The sequence below is a fragment of the Mauremys mutica genome, chromosome 6 (assembly GCF_020497125.1).
Source record: "Mauremys mutica isolate MM-2020 ecotype Southern chromosome 6, ASM2049712v1, whole genome shotgun sequence".
NCBI lineage: Eukaryota > Metazoa > Chordata > Testudines > Geoemydidae > Mauremys > Mauremys mutica.
Genome location: NC_059077.1, coordinates 122,918,672 through 122,935,504, shown reverse-complemented (window position 1 = coordinate 122,935,504; position 16,833 = coordinate 122,918,672). Strand labels below are relative to the sequence as shown.

At 41.2% G+C, this 16,833-nt stretch overlaps 1 protein-coding gene across 3 annotated transcripts in view; it reads right to left on the bottom strand.

Annotated features, from left to right (window-relative positions):
• GAK (cyclin G associated kinase) overlaps nt 1-16,833 on the bottom strand; it is a 119,472-nt gene that overhangs the window by 45,650 nt on the left and 56,989 nt on the right. For all 3 annotated transcript variants that reach the window (XM_045022218.1, XM_045022219.1, XM_045022220.1), the window contains 6 exons: nt 14,321-14,370; nt 14,083-14,231; nt 10,592-10,714; nt 7,988-8,121; nt 6,394-6,588; nt 4,318-4,435 (listed from right to left, as the gene is read on the bottom strand). In XM_045022218.1, the coding sequence (XP_044878153.1) occupies nt 4,318-4,435; nt 6,394-6,588; nt 7,988-8,121; nt 10,592-10,714; nt 14,083-14,231; nt 14,321-14,370 (769 nt within the window). The remainder of the gene's footprint in view (nt 1-4,317; nt 4,436-6,393; nt 6,589-7,987; nt 8,122-10,591; nt 10,715-14,082; nt 14,232-14,320; nt 14,371-16,833) is intronic.

Here is a 16,833-nt window from a genome sequence, read left to right as displayed (position 1 = left end):
CCGGGGAATGAGAGAACGATCGGTGCCGCAAGTCTGACCGGTGCCGTGTGACAGAACGGTGCCGGGACTGCAAGCGGCGTTGAGATCGACGGTGAGAGCGGGAGCGTCGTCGAGACCTGGAACGTTCATGAGACCGTGAACGTGAGCGGTGCCGGTCTGTTGCGCTGACAAAAGTTGGTCTAAGCAAGGCTGGCTTGCCAATGGATTGAAACGTCCGCACCGGCGGTGCCGGGGGCGGAGGCAATGCCAAGTCTGTCAGGGCAATCAGGTATTTTGCCGCTGCGAACACCTCCGGTGTTGATGGTATGGTGAGCTCTACCACGGCGGGTGCCGGGGATGTCACCGGTTCCGGACTCGATGGCCTTTGCGGGGCCGGAGTCGACGGTATCGGCACAGTCAGTGGTGCCGGCGCAGTTGGTGCCGGGCGGTCCGATCTAGGCACACTCTGTGGTCTTGGTGCAGGCTGTGCCAAGGTGGCAGCGGCCTTCGCTCTCTTTGCCTTCGGTGAGAGGGAGCGCCTCTGGGCCAATTTCGGTGCCAGCGTCGTCCGGTGCTGAGAAGTCTTGTGCAGACTGGAGTGGCCCGGTGCCAAGGAGGTACTTCTTGTCTCCGACTGAGCGGCGGTCGGTGCCGAAGAAGGAGGGGTGAGCTCCATGAGGAGCTGAGTCTTATGTCCCGCTCCTTTTTAGTGCGCGGCTTAAAAGCCTTGCAAATGGGGCACTTAGCAGATAAGTGTGATTCCCCAAGGCACTTCAAACAGGAGTCGTGTGGATCTCCTGTTGGCATCGGCCTGTGGCAGGCCGAGCACGGCTTGAAGCCCGGGGAGCTGGGCATGCGCTCCGGCACCGGGCATGGGGAAAGGGCTAATCCCCGAACCCCGCTAACTACTACTACTCTAACTATACTAATAAAAACAGTAAATACAACTACAACAAATATATACAGAACTATCTATCTACAGAATAATGAACGAGAAAAACTATGAGGAAGCTAGGGAAGTGGAGGTCAGCTAAGCCGCACTCCACTGTTCCAACGACTGACACGGGCGGTAAGAAGGAACTGAGGGGCGGGTGGGTCGGCTGGGGTATATATCCGGTGCCATAGTGGCGCCACTCCAGGGGGCGCCCAGCCGACCCACTGAGTGTTGCTAGGGTAAAAATCTTCCGACGAACGTGCACACGGCGTGCGCACACCTAACTGGAATGGATACGAGCAAGCACTCGAAGAAGAACACTCCCTTACCTCTACTGGAAATATCTTGCCAGATGCATCCTAGTATCGAATTAGCCTTTTTCATGGTCACATCACATTGGCAACTCATATTCATGTTGTGATCAACTAATACATCAGGTCTTTCTCTTCCACCCCTGTTGTTTCTAACTGATTAAGTCACCAGCTTATAGCAAAAAGTCGTTAGTTTTTAAATGCATGGGCTTGCTCTTTCCACTATAAAATTTCATCTCATTTCTATTCCTCCAGTTTTCAAGGCCATCCAGATCTTCTTGTAGAATATGGCAGCCCTCCTCCGTATTGGCAATACTCCTAACTTTGTGTCACCCACAAATTTTATTAGCATACGCCCACTTTTTGTGCCAAAGTCATTAATGAAAATGTTAATGAAGATTAGTCCCAAGACCGATTCATGAGGAACTCCACTAGTATCCTCCCTCCAGTCTGGCAGTTCTCCTTTCAGTATGACCCGTTAACCCAGTTCTTTAACCACCTTTCAATTCTTTTATTAATTTCTATCTTCTCCAATTTAGCTAATAATTTCCCATATGGAACTGTATAAAACTTACTGGAATCCAGGTAGATAAGATTTATGGCATTTGCTTTGTTTAGAAAATCAGTTATCTTTTCAAAGAAAGATCAGATTGATCTGGCAGAATCTCTTTTGTAAAACTATGTTGTATTTTATCCTAATTACCATTTACCTCTATTTCCTTAACTACTTTTTCTTTAAAAATTTGTTCTAAGACCTTGCATATAATTGAGGTCAAACAAATGGGCCTGTAGTTTCTTTGGTCACTTTCTTTTAATTTCTTAAATATATTTGCAATTGGCCAGTCAGAGTACAACTCCCGAGTTTAAGGACTCATTAAAAATCCTTGCTATTGGGATCACAATTTCATGTGGCAGTTCCTTTAATATTCTTGGATGGAGATTATCCAGGTCCCCCTGACTTGGTCACTAAATTCTTTGAGCTAGACTTCCAACTCAGATGTGGTAGGTTTTACTTTCATATCATCATTCCCATTAGTCACCCTGCCAATGTCCACAAGCTCCTCGTTATTCTTATTAAAAACTGAGGCAAATTATCTTTTATCTCCACTCCATCCTCTGTGCTTCGCAGTCTCACTTCCTTCTTTATTTTCATGGCTAAAGAACCTTTTACTGTTGGTTTTAACTTCCTATGCAAGGTCAAACTCTGCTTGGCTTTTGGCAGTTGTCACTTTTTCCCCTATATTTTCTGGAAACCTAGCAAACCTAGGAAATCTGAAGGAGGAATTACACAGATTGAGCGAAGAATGTGTAGTAGAGAAATACAGTGGAGAAAAAAATCTGAAAAACTAACTTCTACCAACACTGAAAGTATTTGCATAGACAGCTAAATGCTTTTATCCATTATATTTGCATGTTAAAATATTGTTTTCAGAACCTCGATGTGACAATAATTCCTTGAATTCTGTAGGTAAGTAATCCTGAAATGTATAATTTTTAAATATTTCACATTTGTATCTCCAGACTTCACTATGGCTACACCAAAGCAGAGAAAGCTAGAACTTTTAGTAATTTGGGTTGAGAGAGACTTCACATGCAAACTTTGCTTTTATAGCCTGAAAAAAATTTAGCATTTTTAGTTGAAAGAAAAATCATGAAGCAACAATATTCTGTTGCCTCCTGCAGTGTGAAGGATAGTAAAGAGATTATGCACTGAGCCAAACTACAGATGGAAGCAGGGCACTGGAATAGATGGACCTCTTAATCTGTGCGGGATGGAAATTCCTGGAATCCCACTTTGCTATTGGCCCAAATACCTATTCCAGTTGTGGTCTCTGTGTTCTGGATATATCACACTCTCATGTAAGTTAGCAAAGAGGTGTGTTATTAGGGTGCCCCACCATGATCTTGCCAAGTATATTATATGCCAGCTCTCGTGATGAAGAAAGAAAAGGAAGTCAACCTCTGAATGTTAAATGTGCTAGAATGCATGCAATCTAGTTTATGCAGCTGTCAGATGGCTGGACACTGCATGAATACAGTGAGGCCAGGCACCAAAATGGATGTTGGGGGTGAGGGGAAAACGTCTCTTTTTAAAAAAGGGATGTTGAGCATCCATAAAACATGCTGACTTCAATGGGAGCTACTCGGTGCTCTGCACTTAGGATCCTAACTGGCTTAATTTTTCATAAATGTGCCCTCTGGATAGTAATTTTAGGTGCACACACTGTGAAAATCATAGTTCAAGTGGCCTCATTTCGTCTTAAGAAAATGAGTGTTAATTCTAGCTAGAGTTAATCACTTACTACGTGCTCTGAATCCTTTAGAGTCAAACTGTGACATTTTATATTTAAAATTCAATCTCCTCAGAACTGGGAAGGATGGTGGTCTCTGTTTCAGTGAGAGGTCAGATAGTCCATACAAGTTCAATCTGATACTGCATCACAGACTAAGTCAGAAAACATCATTCTGTTTTTAGCAGCATGACAATAGCAAGGGATTCCAAACAAACATTTTACACAATTGTAATCAGACAGGCAAGAAGGCAGCTGTTTAAGATTCTGTTTTAGTGATTTACTCTTGGCAACTGATGTGATTAGAGAGCCTGTATTATACTGCAGTTTGACTTTTAGACACAAAAAAGTAATCAACATTCCTTTTGGTGGGAAATAAAAACAACAGATGAAGACTCCTGGCTAAAATACGAAGTTCTGATTTTTTGCAATTTCTAAATAAGGTACTTTGGCAGAACTGCATGGAGAAGTAAGGGGCAGGAGCTCCAGGCATCAGACACTGGGGATAACTACCAGTTGTTGAAATGTTAGCTTACCAGAAAATGCTGCAAAAGGAGCAACTAACTGTAACAACATCTTCTCAGAATGCCAACCAGAGGCTGCACGTCATGACAGGACTGAAAGGGAAGGTTGAACTCCTAGCCACCTGAACACCTCAAACTCTTTTCTCAGAGACAGATGAGCACACAGAAGGGGAACAAACAACTAACAAACAACACAGTAATCATGAAAGAGACCATGGGGATTGTTCTGCATTGCAAAGAATAAACCCCTGTAAAGGTTCCATTAAGTATGTCATTACCTTGGCTTGGAGTCTGCCTCCTAATGTCGACCTGGCATGATAGATCACAATGAGAACATCCCCTTGGACTGTTATACCCAATGGGATTACGGCTTTGCCATCCTCAGTTTTGAAGTCCCTGAAGAAAAGCACATCTCATATTAAGTTTCAAGAAAAACAATGGCTTTGAAATTAATGACAGGTTTCAGAGTAGCAGCCGTGTTAGTCTGTATCCGCATAAAGAACAGGAGTACTTGTGGCACCTTAAAGACTAACAAATTTATTTTAGCATGAGCTTTCGTGGGCTACAGCCCACTTCATGGGATGCATGCAATGGAAAATATAGTAGGAAGATATATAGACACACACAACATGAAACAATGGGTGTTACCATGCACACACTAACGAGAGTGATCAGTTAAGGTGAGCTATTACCAGCAGGAAAGTTTAATCTCCCTGGTCACTCGATTACAGACCTAAAAGTCGCAATATTACAACAAAAAAACTTCAAAAACAGACTCCAACAAGAGACTGCTGAGTTGGAATTAATTTGCAAAATGGACACCATTAAATTAGGCTTGAATAAAGACTGGGAGCGGATGGGTAACATTACACAAAGTAAAAATATTTCCCCATGTTTATTTCCCCTCCCCCACCTCACACCTTCTTGTCAACTGCTGCAAATGGACCATTTTGATTACCACTACAAAAAGTTTCTCTCTCTCCTGCTGGTCATAGTTCACCTCAACTGATCACTCTCATTACAGTGTGTATGGTAACACCCATTGTTTCATGTTCTCTGTGTATCTTCCTACTGTGTTTTCCACTGCATGCATCCAATGAAGTGGGCTGTAGCCCATGAAAGCTTATGCTCAAACAAATGTTAGTCTCTAAGGTACCACAAGTCCTCCTGTTCCTTTTGAAATTGATGTGGTTTTACCTGTTCTGTCTGATTACTCCAAGCAACTTAGAAATTCCACAACTTCCCCGCCCCCCCCCCCCCCCCACACACACAATGGAACTAGGGCTTAGATATTTCAGGAAGTAACATTTTTTTAGGAATTGGCCCTCTCCCCACAGGAGACTGAGGTCCATCTAGACCAGCCTCCTATCTTGCACAGTGGCAAAGCATCAGATTGCTGTTACCACACTATTGAGCTGACCATAAAACTAGTTACCAACTACTGCATGCATCACAGCAGGGAGACACACGGTTTTCCTAATGCCCATTCCTGCTGCTCTCCTTAGCTTATTGCTCAGGATTATCCCCCGAATAGATAGGATTATCCCCCGAATTTGCTTCACACTCAATGCCCTCCTCTCAAGGAGGAGCAACCACCTTTCCCAGCTTCTGTAACAGTATGTAGCTCTGCCCCTTGAAAGGATCAATTTCACAGTTGCAGAGAGCTGTGGGTGAGGTATGAGCAGGCATGTGAAAGTTGTCAGGGGCACAATGACAGACCATCACGCTAGTAGCACAGATGCATGTGCACACGCTGGGTTCCTGAAAGACCATCGCTGAGCTGTAGTCTTCTACCACTTTTCCATTTCATTTCTCTGGGAAGCTCTTCTAATCCAGTGCATTTAGAAGGTGCAACCCTATTTTTATCCCCCATTTTTAACCCCTGGAAGCAGGCCTGACCTTCAAATGTCAGTGAAATCTTTCTCCATTCCTCCTTACCACCAGAGCTTGGGATTTGAAATAGACGATAATAATAATATGCTGCTGGTACCAATTCTCTTCCTGCCTAGGTTCCAGACTCTCCCAGAAGCATAACCACTAGGCACCACCTTAACACTGGTTATATCTGATCCCCTGCACAATACCACAGGTTTAAATGCGCGTCTGAATACTAACTGTCCGCTGCTCTAAGACTGTGGATGGAGTTAGGCCTTCCAGACAGAACGTGGGTAGAGTATCACCAGGTCTGCCCTCAATGACCCCCGAGCAAAGGCAGGACAGACCTGTCCTATCAGTGCAGAGTTTGTATGAGAGGTGTATTCACTGCACTGGGACAGTCCCTCTGGGGAGCAATGTTTCAGTATTAAAACAGCTTCAGAAAGAGTTCAAATTTACATTCAGGAACCTGCACTTACTTCATTTTGTCATATTCCTGTGAGGTAGTGGTCACTCTTTCATCCCCAACATAAACTTCACAAAAAGGCCTACAGCCATTTCGCAGCTTGCTGAACAGAGGAACTGGTGTCATGATAATTGATTTGATAAGGATTGGCTTGCTGTGAGGAATAATGGGTTCTTCTGCCATCATGTCACACATGTACTCTATATACCTGTCAAAACAAGGAGGTATTCATTCAAAAAAACAATACAGCCTGGAAATGCATGATTCGAAACTTACCTTGTTGTTGTAAATATTCAATTCAACAACATTCCATGACACCATTACTCATAAGCACAAGGGAGTACATTTAACAGCCTATTAGGAAACTTAAGTCTGATTTTATCTATTTCAAAGTAAACCTTGCATGGAAAGAATTAAACAGAGGAAAAGGGGAAAACAATCTAGATGCGTATATCTAACACATTTCACCCATGGCCAAAGGAGAGTTACTACAGTGGTATCCATGCACAAATTCCCATAGGCACCTACATGGCCCCCCATCACCACAGTAGTGAGTGCCTCAATCTTTAAAGCATTTCTCCTCCCGACATCCCTGCGAGGTGGGGAAGTGCAAATATACCCTTTGTACAGATGGGGAACTGAAACACAGAGGGACCAATGAGCGGCTGATGGTCACACAGGAAGTCTATGGTGGAGCAAAGAATTTCATCCAGCTGTCAAATCCCAGACAAGCATTCTAGCCTCCAGACCATGCTTGGATTCATCCTTGTCCGAATGCACTGACTATTTCAGTAGTGGGGCTTTTAAAAAATTAGCCAGTTTTAACCAAGCCGTATCTAATTAAAATACTTCTAAACTGTAGTATACAATTTTGCTCCTCTGCAGTTTGCTAATCCACACACCTCATTTTCAGACATCTTTATCCTGAAAGGAAAAGATTTATTGACAGATGCTCTAGTGAAGTTACTTAGATTTCAGTATTTTTACAGAATCTAAATATAGTCCACCTGAAAAACTCAAGTTATACTACAGTTGCCAAAATAGATGATATAGTGCATCAAAAAGATATGCATTTACTCCTTTTAAAGTAGTATATATCCTCTTAGTCACTAAATATGCAATGAACTGACTTCAAGTAAGTATTTGTTATACTTTTGGATTCTGTAAGTCTGAAGAGTGTTCAGACAGCTGGACTTTACATCCACACTGAATAAAGCTATACTTTTTGTCTCTTCCACATTTGAGGATATAGATTAGACTTTGCTTTGCAGATAAGCATGTAGGACAGTTTTCACTTCAAGCATTTTACCACCTCAGCTTTCATTCTTAATGTAGTTCCAACACACATCATGCCGATTTGTTCAGTAACTAGGGTCACATGAATAACAGATGCAAAAATCTTGCAGAATTCAAAGTTTACCCAGCGCTACAGATGACTCATTTGGTTTTGCAAATGTTCTATTACCCTACCAGGCTAATTCCTAAATCAACTACCTCATCCTACAAATCAGTGTGTGAATTTATTTATTTATTTATTTTTAAAAACAATACATGCTCATATGTAGATTTGCTTCAACAATGCTTTGAAAAAGAGACTGATACTGTACCTTTTATGAGAAGGCCAAATGCCAGGCGGACAGCGTTTCATACTGAACATATAAACCGCAGCCTCCGCAGTAGTGAAGAGACGGCAAAAACATAAAAAAGAGCAAACTACAACAGCAGATGCTGCTCTTCCATCCTACAAAAAATTGTGACCTAAAGTTATTAAACCTAGTTAAAAATGTTAAGAAAATTACTGAAGAACATGCCTGTCTACATAAGAAGCCAAGTTCATATCCTTTATTTCAAGTTATGAATTAGGTATAATTTAAGTTGATAATGGCTAGTTTTTGAACCACAGTTTAAGTAATAACGCCTTAATGTTGTGGGATCAGTAGTAAATTTCTTTAATAATTAAAATTAAATGTTTTTAAAGATGAAACACAAAAGCTAAGCAGGAAATAAGCTGAATTAAGTGCTCATTTGAATGCTATTACTGAGTAGTTACTAACTTTAGCTTTATATTATCTCAGAGTTTTGAGTGTTCATTTTCTTAGCATCAGTACCCTTAAGCTTTAACCACATAGTCTGGCTGCTGAGTGGGAGATCCATTTTAGGCACTTCTGCTGACAAGCTAAGGGGCTTCTGTTACAGCGCCCGCAAGTCTTGAGGTGCACAGGAATAACCGACAAAGCCATGCAGCCAACATTGGCTCCAATTCCTGCCTGGCAATACATCTTTGGTAATTACTCATGTATTTAGAGGAACACAAAGAAAAATTTTTGAGCAAAAATGTCATTTTGACAGGGCAGAACATTCAGGAAATGCAACACGATTAAGACCACATAAGAGAAAGAAATAGTTAATTGGTAAACAAGTCTCTGACGACAGAGCTCTGCACTTCATACAGAGGCCTGATAATTTACAGAATGGAAACGGAGAAATGTCAATATAAGGGGGATGTGGAAAAGAAAAGCATGGACTTCAGTTAATTTCTCCCACCACATTTTGATGGGAGGGTGGTGACTGGATATAGTAACAAAGCTAGTGCTTGGATCAGAACAGTCATTAAGAGAGTAATCCAATGCAAAAACATTCTGGGACTGCTGAACTCTGAAGATTCCTCCCCTTCCCCACCCCACCCCCGCAACAGCCTCAAAGCAAGTTAACAGATTATGGCTACATCATTTCACAGTAGGAGTACAACCTTCTTAAATACTATGTACACCACCAAAATATGAATTTCAGCAGTGCAGGTCAAATATAGCCATTTGGTGACTTATTTAAACTGGAAGGCTTATTTAAATGAAATCACTGTAGTTTTATCTTCGAGTTCTACACATAACTATTCATTAACGATGACCATCATTTTGTCTGCATAAATCCCAAGTTATTAGGCTTTTCTGCAGGTGAAACAGGTAAGGGAGAGGGTATAATGGTGCAGTGCAGCCTCCTGGCAGCTACTTCATCCTATGGGCTAGAATGGCAGCTTCTGTACCAATTGTGAAGGAATGGTAGGGCCACTGGATGTGTTATCAGAGATCCCACAGCCCCTCTAAAGCAGCAGGGCTTATATTATGAAATACAGTGTTACTGGTTCATTCAGGGGAGGCCTCACACAAATACATGGGTAGAGAAAAATTATAAATCCTTTACATTAATCCTTAATTTTGTTTTTCCAGCTCCTTGCATGCTGTTTCACCTCTATGGGGAAATATCAAGAGAACTATAGAATCATAGAATCTCAGGGTTGGAAGGGACCTCAGGTGGTCATCTAGTCCAACCCCCTGCTCAAAGCAGGACAAATCCCCAACTAAATCATCCCTGCCAGACCAAGGTCAAGGTAAAAACCTCATGACTATCATTTAGACACAATCGAGTTCTCTGGAGTTTGTTTAGTTCCCGGATCATATCTTCAGAATGAAAGATGCTTTAGGCTTATGTAGTTACTGAAAAAATTTACTGCATCTTCTAATTAAAACCACCAAGTCAGAGACTTTTTTTTTTTCTTCTGGTTTCTAAACAGAGGAACTTCTAGTAAGAAGAATCTGAGATCTGCATATTGCCAGTATTGCTCATTCCTATTAAAGAAGAATTTATGCCAGTACTATGTGGAGTGTCTGGCCTGAAGACATCTCTCACTCAAGCTTTCCATCACGTCACATCTCAAACAGGGCTGAACTATGTACATGCATTAGAGAGATCTCCACAGACTATTGCAAGAAATGGAGTTAACTCATGAGATATCGCTCCCGAGTCTGTACTGAAACAGTGCCTCTAGCATGGTATTTAGAGACACTACACTGATGGAGGTAGCATCTTAGATATCAACTGGATTCCTAAACACATGAAATTTTTAATGATCACAGCTTTTCTTGTGAGAGCTGTGCATTAACTAAAGTTGTACTGGGAAGTAAAAAGGGAATGTATTTAACTTTCCTTCTTCTTGACCTACTGACCACCAAATTGGAGCAAGTTACACTATTTTACCACATAGGCTCCTTTTCTTTAATAAATAAAATAATAATAAAAAAGGTAAACCGATACAGAATTGGCTTAAGATGGTAAAAATCAATGTTACTCATACACAAGAATTGATTGATACTGCAATCCTCGCTATCACCTAAAGCTAGACTAGATGAAAAATTTCTGATGTACCTACTACTTACAAGGCAGTGTACAATGCAAACTTTTTTGTGATCTTGCTTTAGCCATAAATGCATGTTCTTGCAAATGCTGTAAAGGTTTTGAAGATTTGGTGCACGTCTTGCTGGCCAACCACATTCAGAAACCTGGGGTAAGAGGTAAGAAAATAAAAGTGACTACAACAACACTTATATAAGCTGTAACAACAACAAATTGGCAGTTCTGTATGTAAATATTAAATAAAAAAAAATTCAACAGGAGCAGTCTCAAATAAGATCTCAATTTGGATAAGCTCCTCTCAATATTGAGCCCAAAAGGTCCTTAATCTTGAGTGTTGCCTCTGGGTGCTACAGAAATACAAATAAATAGCTACAATGTGAAGAACAAACAGTCACTATTAGATAATGATGCAAAACAGCTCCATTCTAGCTCATATTCATAAGCTCACAACTTTCTTAAACATTCACCTTTTGGGCTGAATTTTCTCATGCTTGGTCTCTGCTCAATAACAAAAATTTTAATGGAGAAAAGTCCTTTCAGTAAGTTCTGAGTTACAACAGATTATAAACAACCTGCCACTGGTAAAAAAAAAAGTCTACATTTTAAAACAGGATTATAAAATGGGGCAAAATATGAAACGATGCTTTGTGATAACAAGTAGATGCAAACAGATGCTTTAAATTGTTCCTCTGAACCCAACAAAGGCAGTTTTATTTTCAACCACTGAGCGTGCTCAGGGATAGATTGAGGTGGCTTTCACAAAATGGATTCAACTTTGCTTCATCACAGCACATTTTCTTGCCAGACTGGCAGGTGCAAAGGCTGCTGGTGGGACAAGCTGCACAAGGTTGTTTAAGTATCAGGGGTAAGTCTGTGTTACAATAAAAAACCCCACTGCACCGAGTCTCTGAGGCTGGGTCAGCTGGCTCAGGTGGGGGGTGGAGATTGTAAAACTGGAGTGTACACGTTTGAGCTCGGGCCCGAACATCTACACTGCAGCCTGAGCCCCGCAAACCTGAGTCAGCTGACCCAGCCCAGCTGCACTGTGGGTCTTTTATTGAAGACCCCCAAACACACTACGTAATCCTCCAAAAGAGACGGTCTTAATGTCAGGGTCAGAACTTAGGCAGGTTCTGGGCACCCAGAAACTATTATATTAGAATGGGAGTCAAAATAAGGCAGGAGAGGATTCAAAACTAGCATTAACTTCAACTGTAACTAATGCAAGAGACAAGAAAGTTCTGAGAAAGTTTTGTATTGGCGGATGAGCATAGGAGGGAGAATTTAAGCATGAGTTAGAGAAATAGCTGCCTGCCAGGCCTAAAGTATCCACAGATGAGGAAACATCCATTTTGCAATGGCTAGTAAGCAGAGAATTGAAGTTATAAGCATATTGTGTTCCTCTGTGATCATAACATCACAATGAGTCCCAAAGGTGAGCCTTTATGGACACTGAAGGAGTCTTGAATGCTGTTAGCTTCTGACATGGCTGCTTTCACTCAGCATGATACTCTAAATTTAGAAACTCTTCTTTTTGTGTCCACAACAATGAATTAATGAGTCCAACTTGTAGCATGATTATATTGTGGGGACAAATTTTTTGCCCTGCTAATGTCCAGAGAATTAAGTAGCATGTCCTTCAGGTGTATGAGGTTCAAACAAAGATGAAAAGGAAAAGCTTCCTGATTCAAGTGAAACAAAGAGCTTATTTTCCAGGAAAAATTTCTGGTGTGTGAAGGAAACCTTGTTTTTGCAGGTCCTCAAATACCTCTGGCCATTGATGGGAGCCTTATCAAGATCAGTTTGAGCAAAAGCATTTGACAAGTGCAGATCCACAGTTATGACTGACTACAATGGAAAAAGTAAGGACCGTGTCACTGACTGGCTAAGTGAACAGAAAGGCCTGACTCAGGAGGTTACTGAAGGCTTTGGATTTGTCAATTTCAACAATGCCTTCACCCATGCCAAGGAGGCTCGGGCTGTTACTGCATGGGCAACAGACACTAAATATGCCTGCTAAGGAACTGTATAGCTTATGGGTAGACTTGCGTTTTCTGTCTAGGGAATGAGATTTCCGTAAACTGCAAATGTGATTTGAACTGGAAACTCTGGATAAAGTCAAAATTTGTAGAAGTGGTACATTTGGAGGACCTTACAAATGTTGAAAGTGTTGGAGGCATGTCGCTGATTAAGCTCTTACTTTCAGGATTTTTCTGTTCCAAACGCATTGTGGGTCACAGTAACCTTGGCATTTACCGTGTGCACCAAGAAACAATCAGGTAAGACCCTAAGGATCCCTCAATCTTTCAGGCTTAGTCACTCTCCAGGCAGCTTTAGGCAAACAGCTCATCCTCCCCATCTGAATTCCAACCCTCAGGCTCCCATTTGGAGACAGGGAATTCTCTTTTAGGTCTAAGGTGCTACCTGGTGTCCTTCTATGGAGAGGAGGGGACTTGTTGGAGGAAGGGGTAAATGCCAAAGGAAAGCAGGCCAATGACATGCACAGTGCTGGGCAGACAGATGATCTGGTGCGAGAAGGGGGCAGTTACATGGATGTTAATGGAGAGATCCCACCTTACAGGTTAAGGTCCAAGAAGGGACCTGGAATAGATGAGACTTCCAGACTATCCAATACTAACACCTCTCTGGGGTGAGAGATCTCCTTGAGGTGCATGGACTCCTAGCTGTATAAAGGTCAAACCAAGCCTGAAATGTATAGTACAAGAAGATCTGGGGACAGCACTGGGGCATGGTTCTGCTAGAGGCATTTCAACCTGAGACTTTGCTGTTGAGTCAGTCATAGACTGGTTGAGAGACAGGTGTCAAAAGAGGAGCAAAGAAGTGTTCACTGATACCAGCTCAGTAGGCCGTAAAGTATCTTCTATCCGGTTATGGAGTCAGTCATGTCCTCAGCCCACCCCCTTTCTAGGTTCTGCAGAACTGGACAGGACGGTTTCACAGAGAAGGGCAGGCTGGGCTATGCTGCACCCACCATTTCAGGAAGCAGCAAGGAGCAGGCCTGCTAAATCGCTCCCTTGAGCAAGGGCATCATTCGTGGCCCGGGCCCAGATGGAAGTCAAGAATAAGGAAGAGAAAGATGAAAAAAGGAGAAATCCCAGTAGTGAAGCCATCATAAGTAGTCCCCACGGCAGGGAGGGAAGCCTCTGCGAACAGGTGGAACATAGATTTGTTCCGGAACCTCATTTACTATACCTAGAGGGAGGTTCTGGGTGCCTAGGTGTTTCTTCAGCAAAGCTACACCATTCCAGTAAGTGGACAAATCCTTCCTATTAGCAAGTCTGAACTGGTAGTAAAAGCATGGCAGAGGGAATGTTGCTATGAGACCTTTAACTTTTGTAATTGCTCATTTGTGATTTTAACTATGCAGCCTAAACATTGGATTGCAGAAGATTTTAGCATGTAATACAACAAGAAGTGGTAGGTCTACTCAATTTATTGTGTTGAAAGACCTACTAAAGGAAAAAATCAATATGCAAGAAAAACACATACACACCCTATTATGAAATCTTGAAGACCTGTATGTTCTTGGAGATAGATTGTAAACAGCATAGTCTCCAGGGTGTTTAGAGTCTAAAAATAGCCGCACATCTTCTATGTTATTTTTGATGGCAGATTCTACACCTTCTGCTGGAAAGGACATCACTGAAAACAGAACACCACCAATGTTTGAGGTATCAACTTTTACAAAACCACAGTTAAAAAAATCATTAAGAAAGATGAAGCTATCATACCAGCAATTCTGGAAGTGATATACGATATATCCAAATCTCCCTTTGCATAACTGCAAAAAAAAACAAAAAAAAAACACGTCTACGTTAATATATTTAAAAAATGAATTTATTCAAACGCAAATAGAAATGTCTGAAGCAGTAGTTTATTCTATTAATGAGCTAGTATGGAGATCATTTTTCCATTTGGGAATATCTTCAGTAAAAGCTCTGCTAAAAGCAGGATGGCTGTGCACTGCAGGGTAAGGCACATACTGCAAGACCAAATACATTTAACTAAGAAAGGTAGTTGTTGTGGAAATCGATTAGATTTTCAAATGGAGACTTTAAAATAAAAATAAAAAAAACAGAGACAGTTCTTGCACTTACACACGAGGAGGCTAACGAATCTTAACCAGTGCAGTTATGACATATGGTAGCATGACTGAAGCAACTCACCAGCCTATCAACTTCCAGCTATTCAAACCTTTTTATCAGTATCTTCCTACATTAGGTACTTCTATGGACCTCATTACTACAGTATCACAGCATCTCAATCTTTAATGAATTTATCCTCAACACCCTGTGAGGTAAGGAAGTGCTATCCTCCCCATTTTACAGATAAGGAACTAGAGCACAGAGATTAAGCGATTTATGTAATGGCACACAGGAAGTATGGGGCAGAGGAGAGAATTATACCTAGGTCTCCCAAGTCTCTGACTAGCACCCATCCTTCCTACACAGGCTCTTATTTCCTAAGCAGTAATTAAATGTTTCCCATTTTATGATTTATATTTGAATTCTATTTTGGAGACTATCTAGTAGGTAAATTGAATATTTAAGATGCACTTTCGTTCCATGAAAAGTAGCGAGTATGAATTTACAGAAGATAGATCATTGCTAAAAACAAAAGGAAGAAGTTATGTATATACAGCATTTGAATTGGAAACTAGCTTATGAAAGAGAGCTTCAAGACGCAAGCAGATAAGGTACCGTATTGTATTGCACATGGGTGGGCCACATATGTAGTAAGCTGTTCAGTGATAATAATTAAGCAGCCAAGAAAACACTTACGAGGTACAGAAAACTAGATCAACTAGTTGTTAGTATTTAGACAATTTGTTACAAGGGGGTTTAAATCTGTCTACAACATGGAAGATAAATTACTACTGTTACAAGTCACTCTAAGAGGAAAAAAAGGAGACATCACCATAGTGAAGCCTTCCTGCAGAACAGAGAATAGAATAAATGCTAGCACTAATCTTCAGAGATTCTGTCTGATCCACCGCTGAGCTCCTGGGGACTTTGAAACTAGGGGGCAGTTTAAAAAAAAACAAAAACACCACTTTGCATTTTTGTAGCACTTCCCAACCCAAGAGCTCAAACTGTTTTATGACACTTGACAGCTCCCTTCTGAGGTAAATTCCTATTACCCCTATTGTACAGATTGAGGAACAAAAAGATGAAGCAGAGATGACTCACTCCAGGTAGAGGTCTGACCCAGCCAGGAATAGAAACCTGATCCCCTGACTTCCATGCTGGTGTTTCGCCCACAAGAACACCCTTCCTCTCAAAATAGCTTGTCTGGACGAGGCGCACAGACAGAGAAAAATGGAAATCTAATTTTCTATACGTAAATAAGGTAATGAAGGCACATTTCTAAGGGCATGGTACAGGCCAGTTAAGACAGACTCCTCTAGACAACACTTGATTTACTGACTGTCTGCTCTAGATGATCCAGCAGTGTTCACTTGACCTTTAACATGGATCAATTCACCCATGTGCTGAAAGGGGAAGTGTTCTAGCCATAGCAATATTTATGCCTTTTTCTGGTGGAAGTAGCCCACTTGTCAGACCTCATGCATAGTGGGAAACCGAACACGAAATGAACAGGGTGGATAAAAATCAATGATTGTAAAAAAAAATAAAAATAAAAATCAGATTTTTTTAAATTTAAATTGAATTTTTTTGATAAAATGCTTTTTGAGGAAAAAACCTATCTAAAGATAGTTTTAATTAAGATACATTATAGCTCAAAGATATCTCATCATGGAATAAGGATTATAAATTCTAATTCTATAGTATGAGACAATATATTTATGTCATGTTTACGAAAAGTTTTGTAAATGAATTCCAGTAGTTCATGGATTAGAGACCCAATCTTATGGGGTTCCAGGGTCTTCTATATAGATTATTTAGTTACTCTTTCTATCTACCCAATAGGGCTCAGTGCTCTGTCTAGAAAAGGGGCAGGCAACCTATGGCACGCGTGCCGCCTGATTTTCAGTGGCACTCACACTGCCGGGTCCTGGCCACCGGTCTGGGAGGCTCTGCGTTTTAATGTAATTTTAAATGAAGCTTCTTAAACATTTTAAAAACCTTATTTACTTTACATACAACAATAATTTAGTGATATATTATAGACTTATAGAAAGAGACCTTCTAAAAAGGTTAAAATGTATTACCGTCACGCGAAACCTTAAATCAGGGTGAATAAGTGAAGACTCGGCACACCACTTCTGAAAGGTTGCCGACCC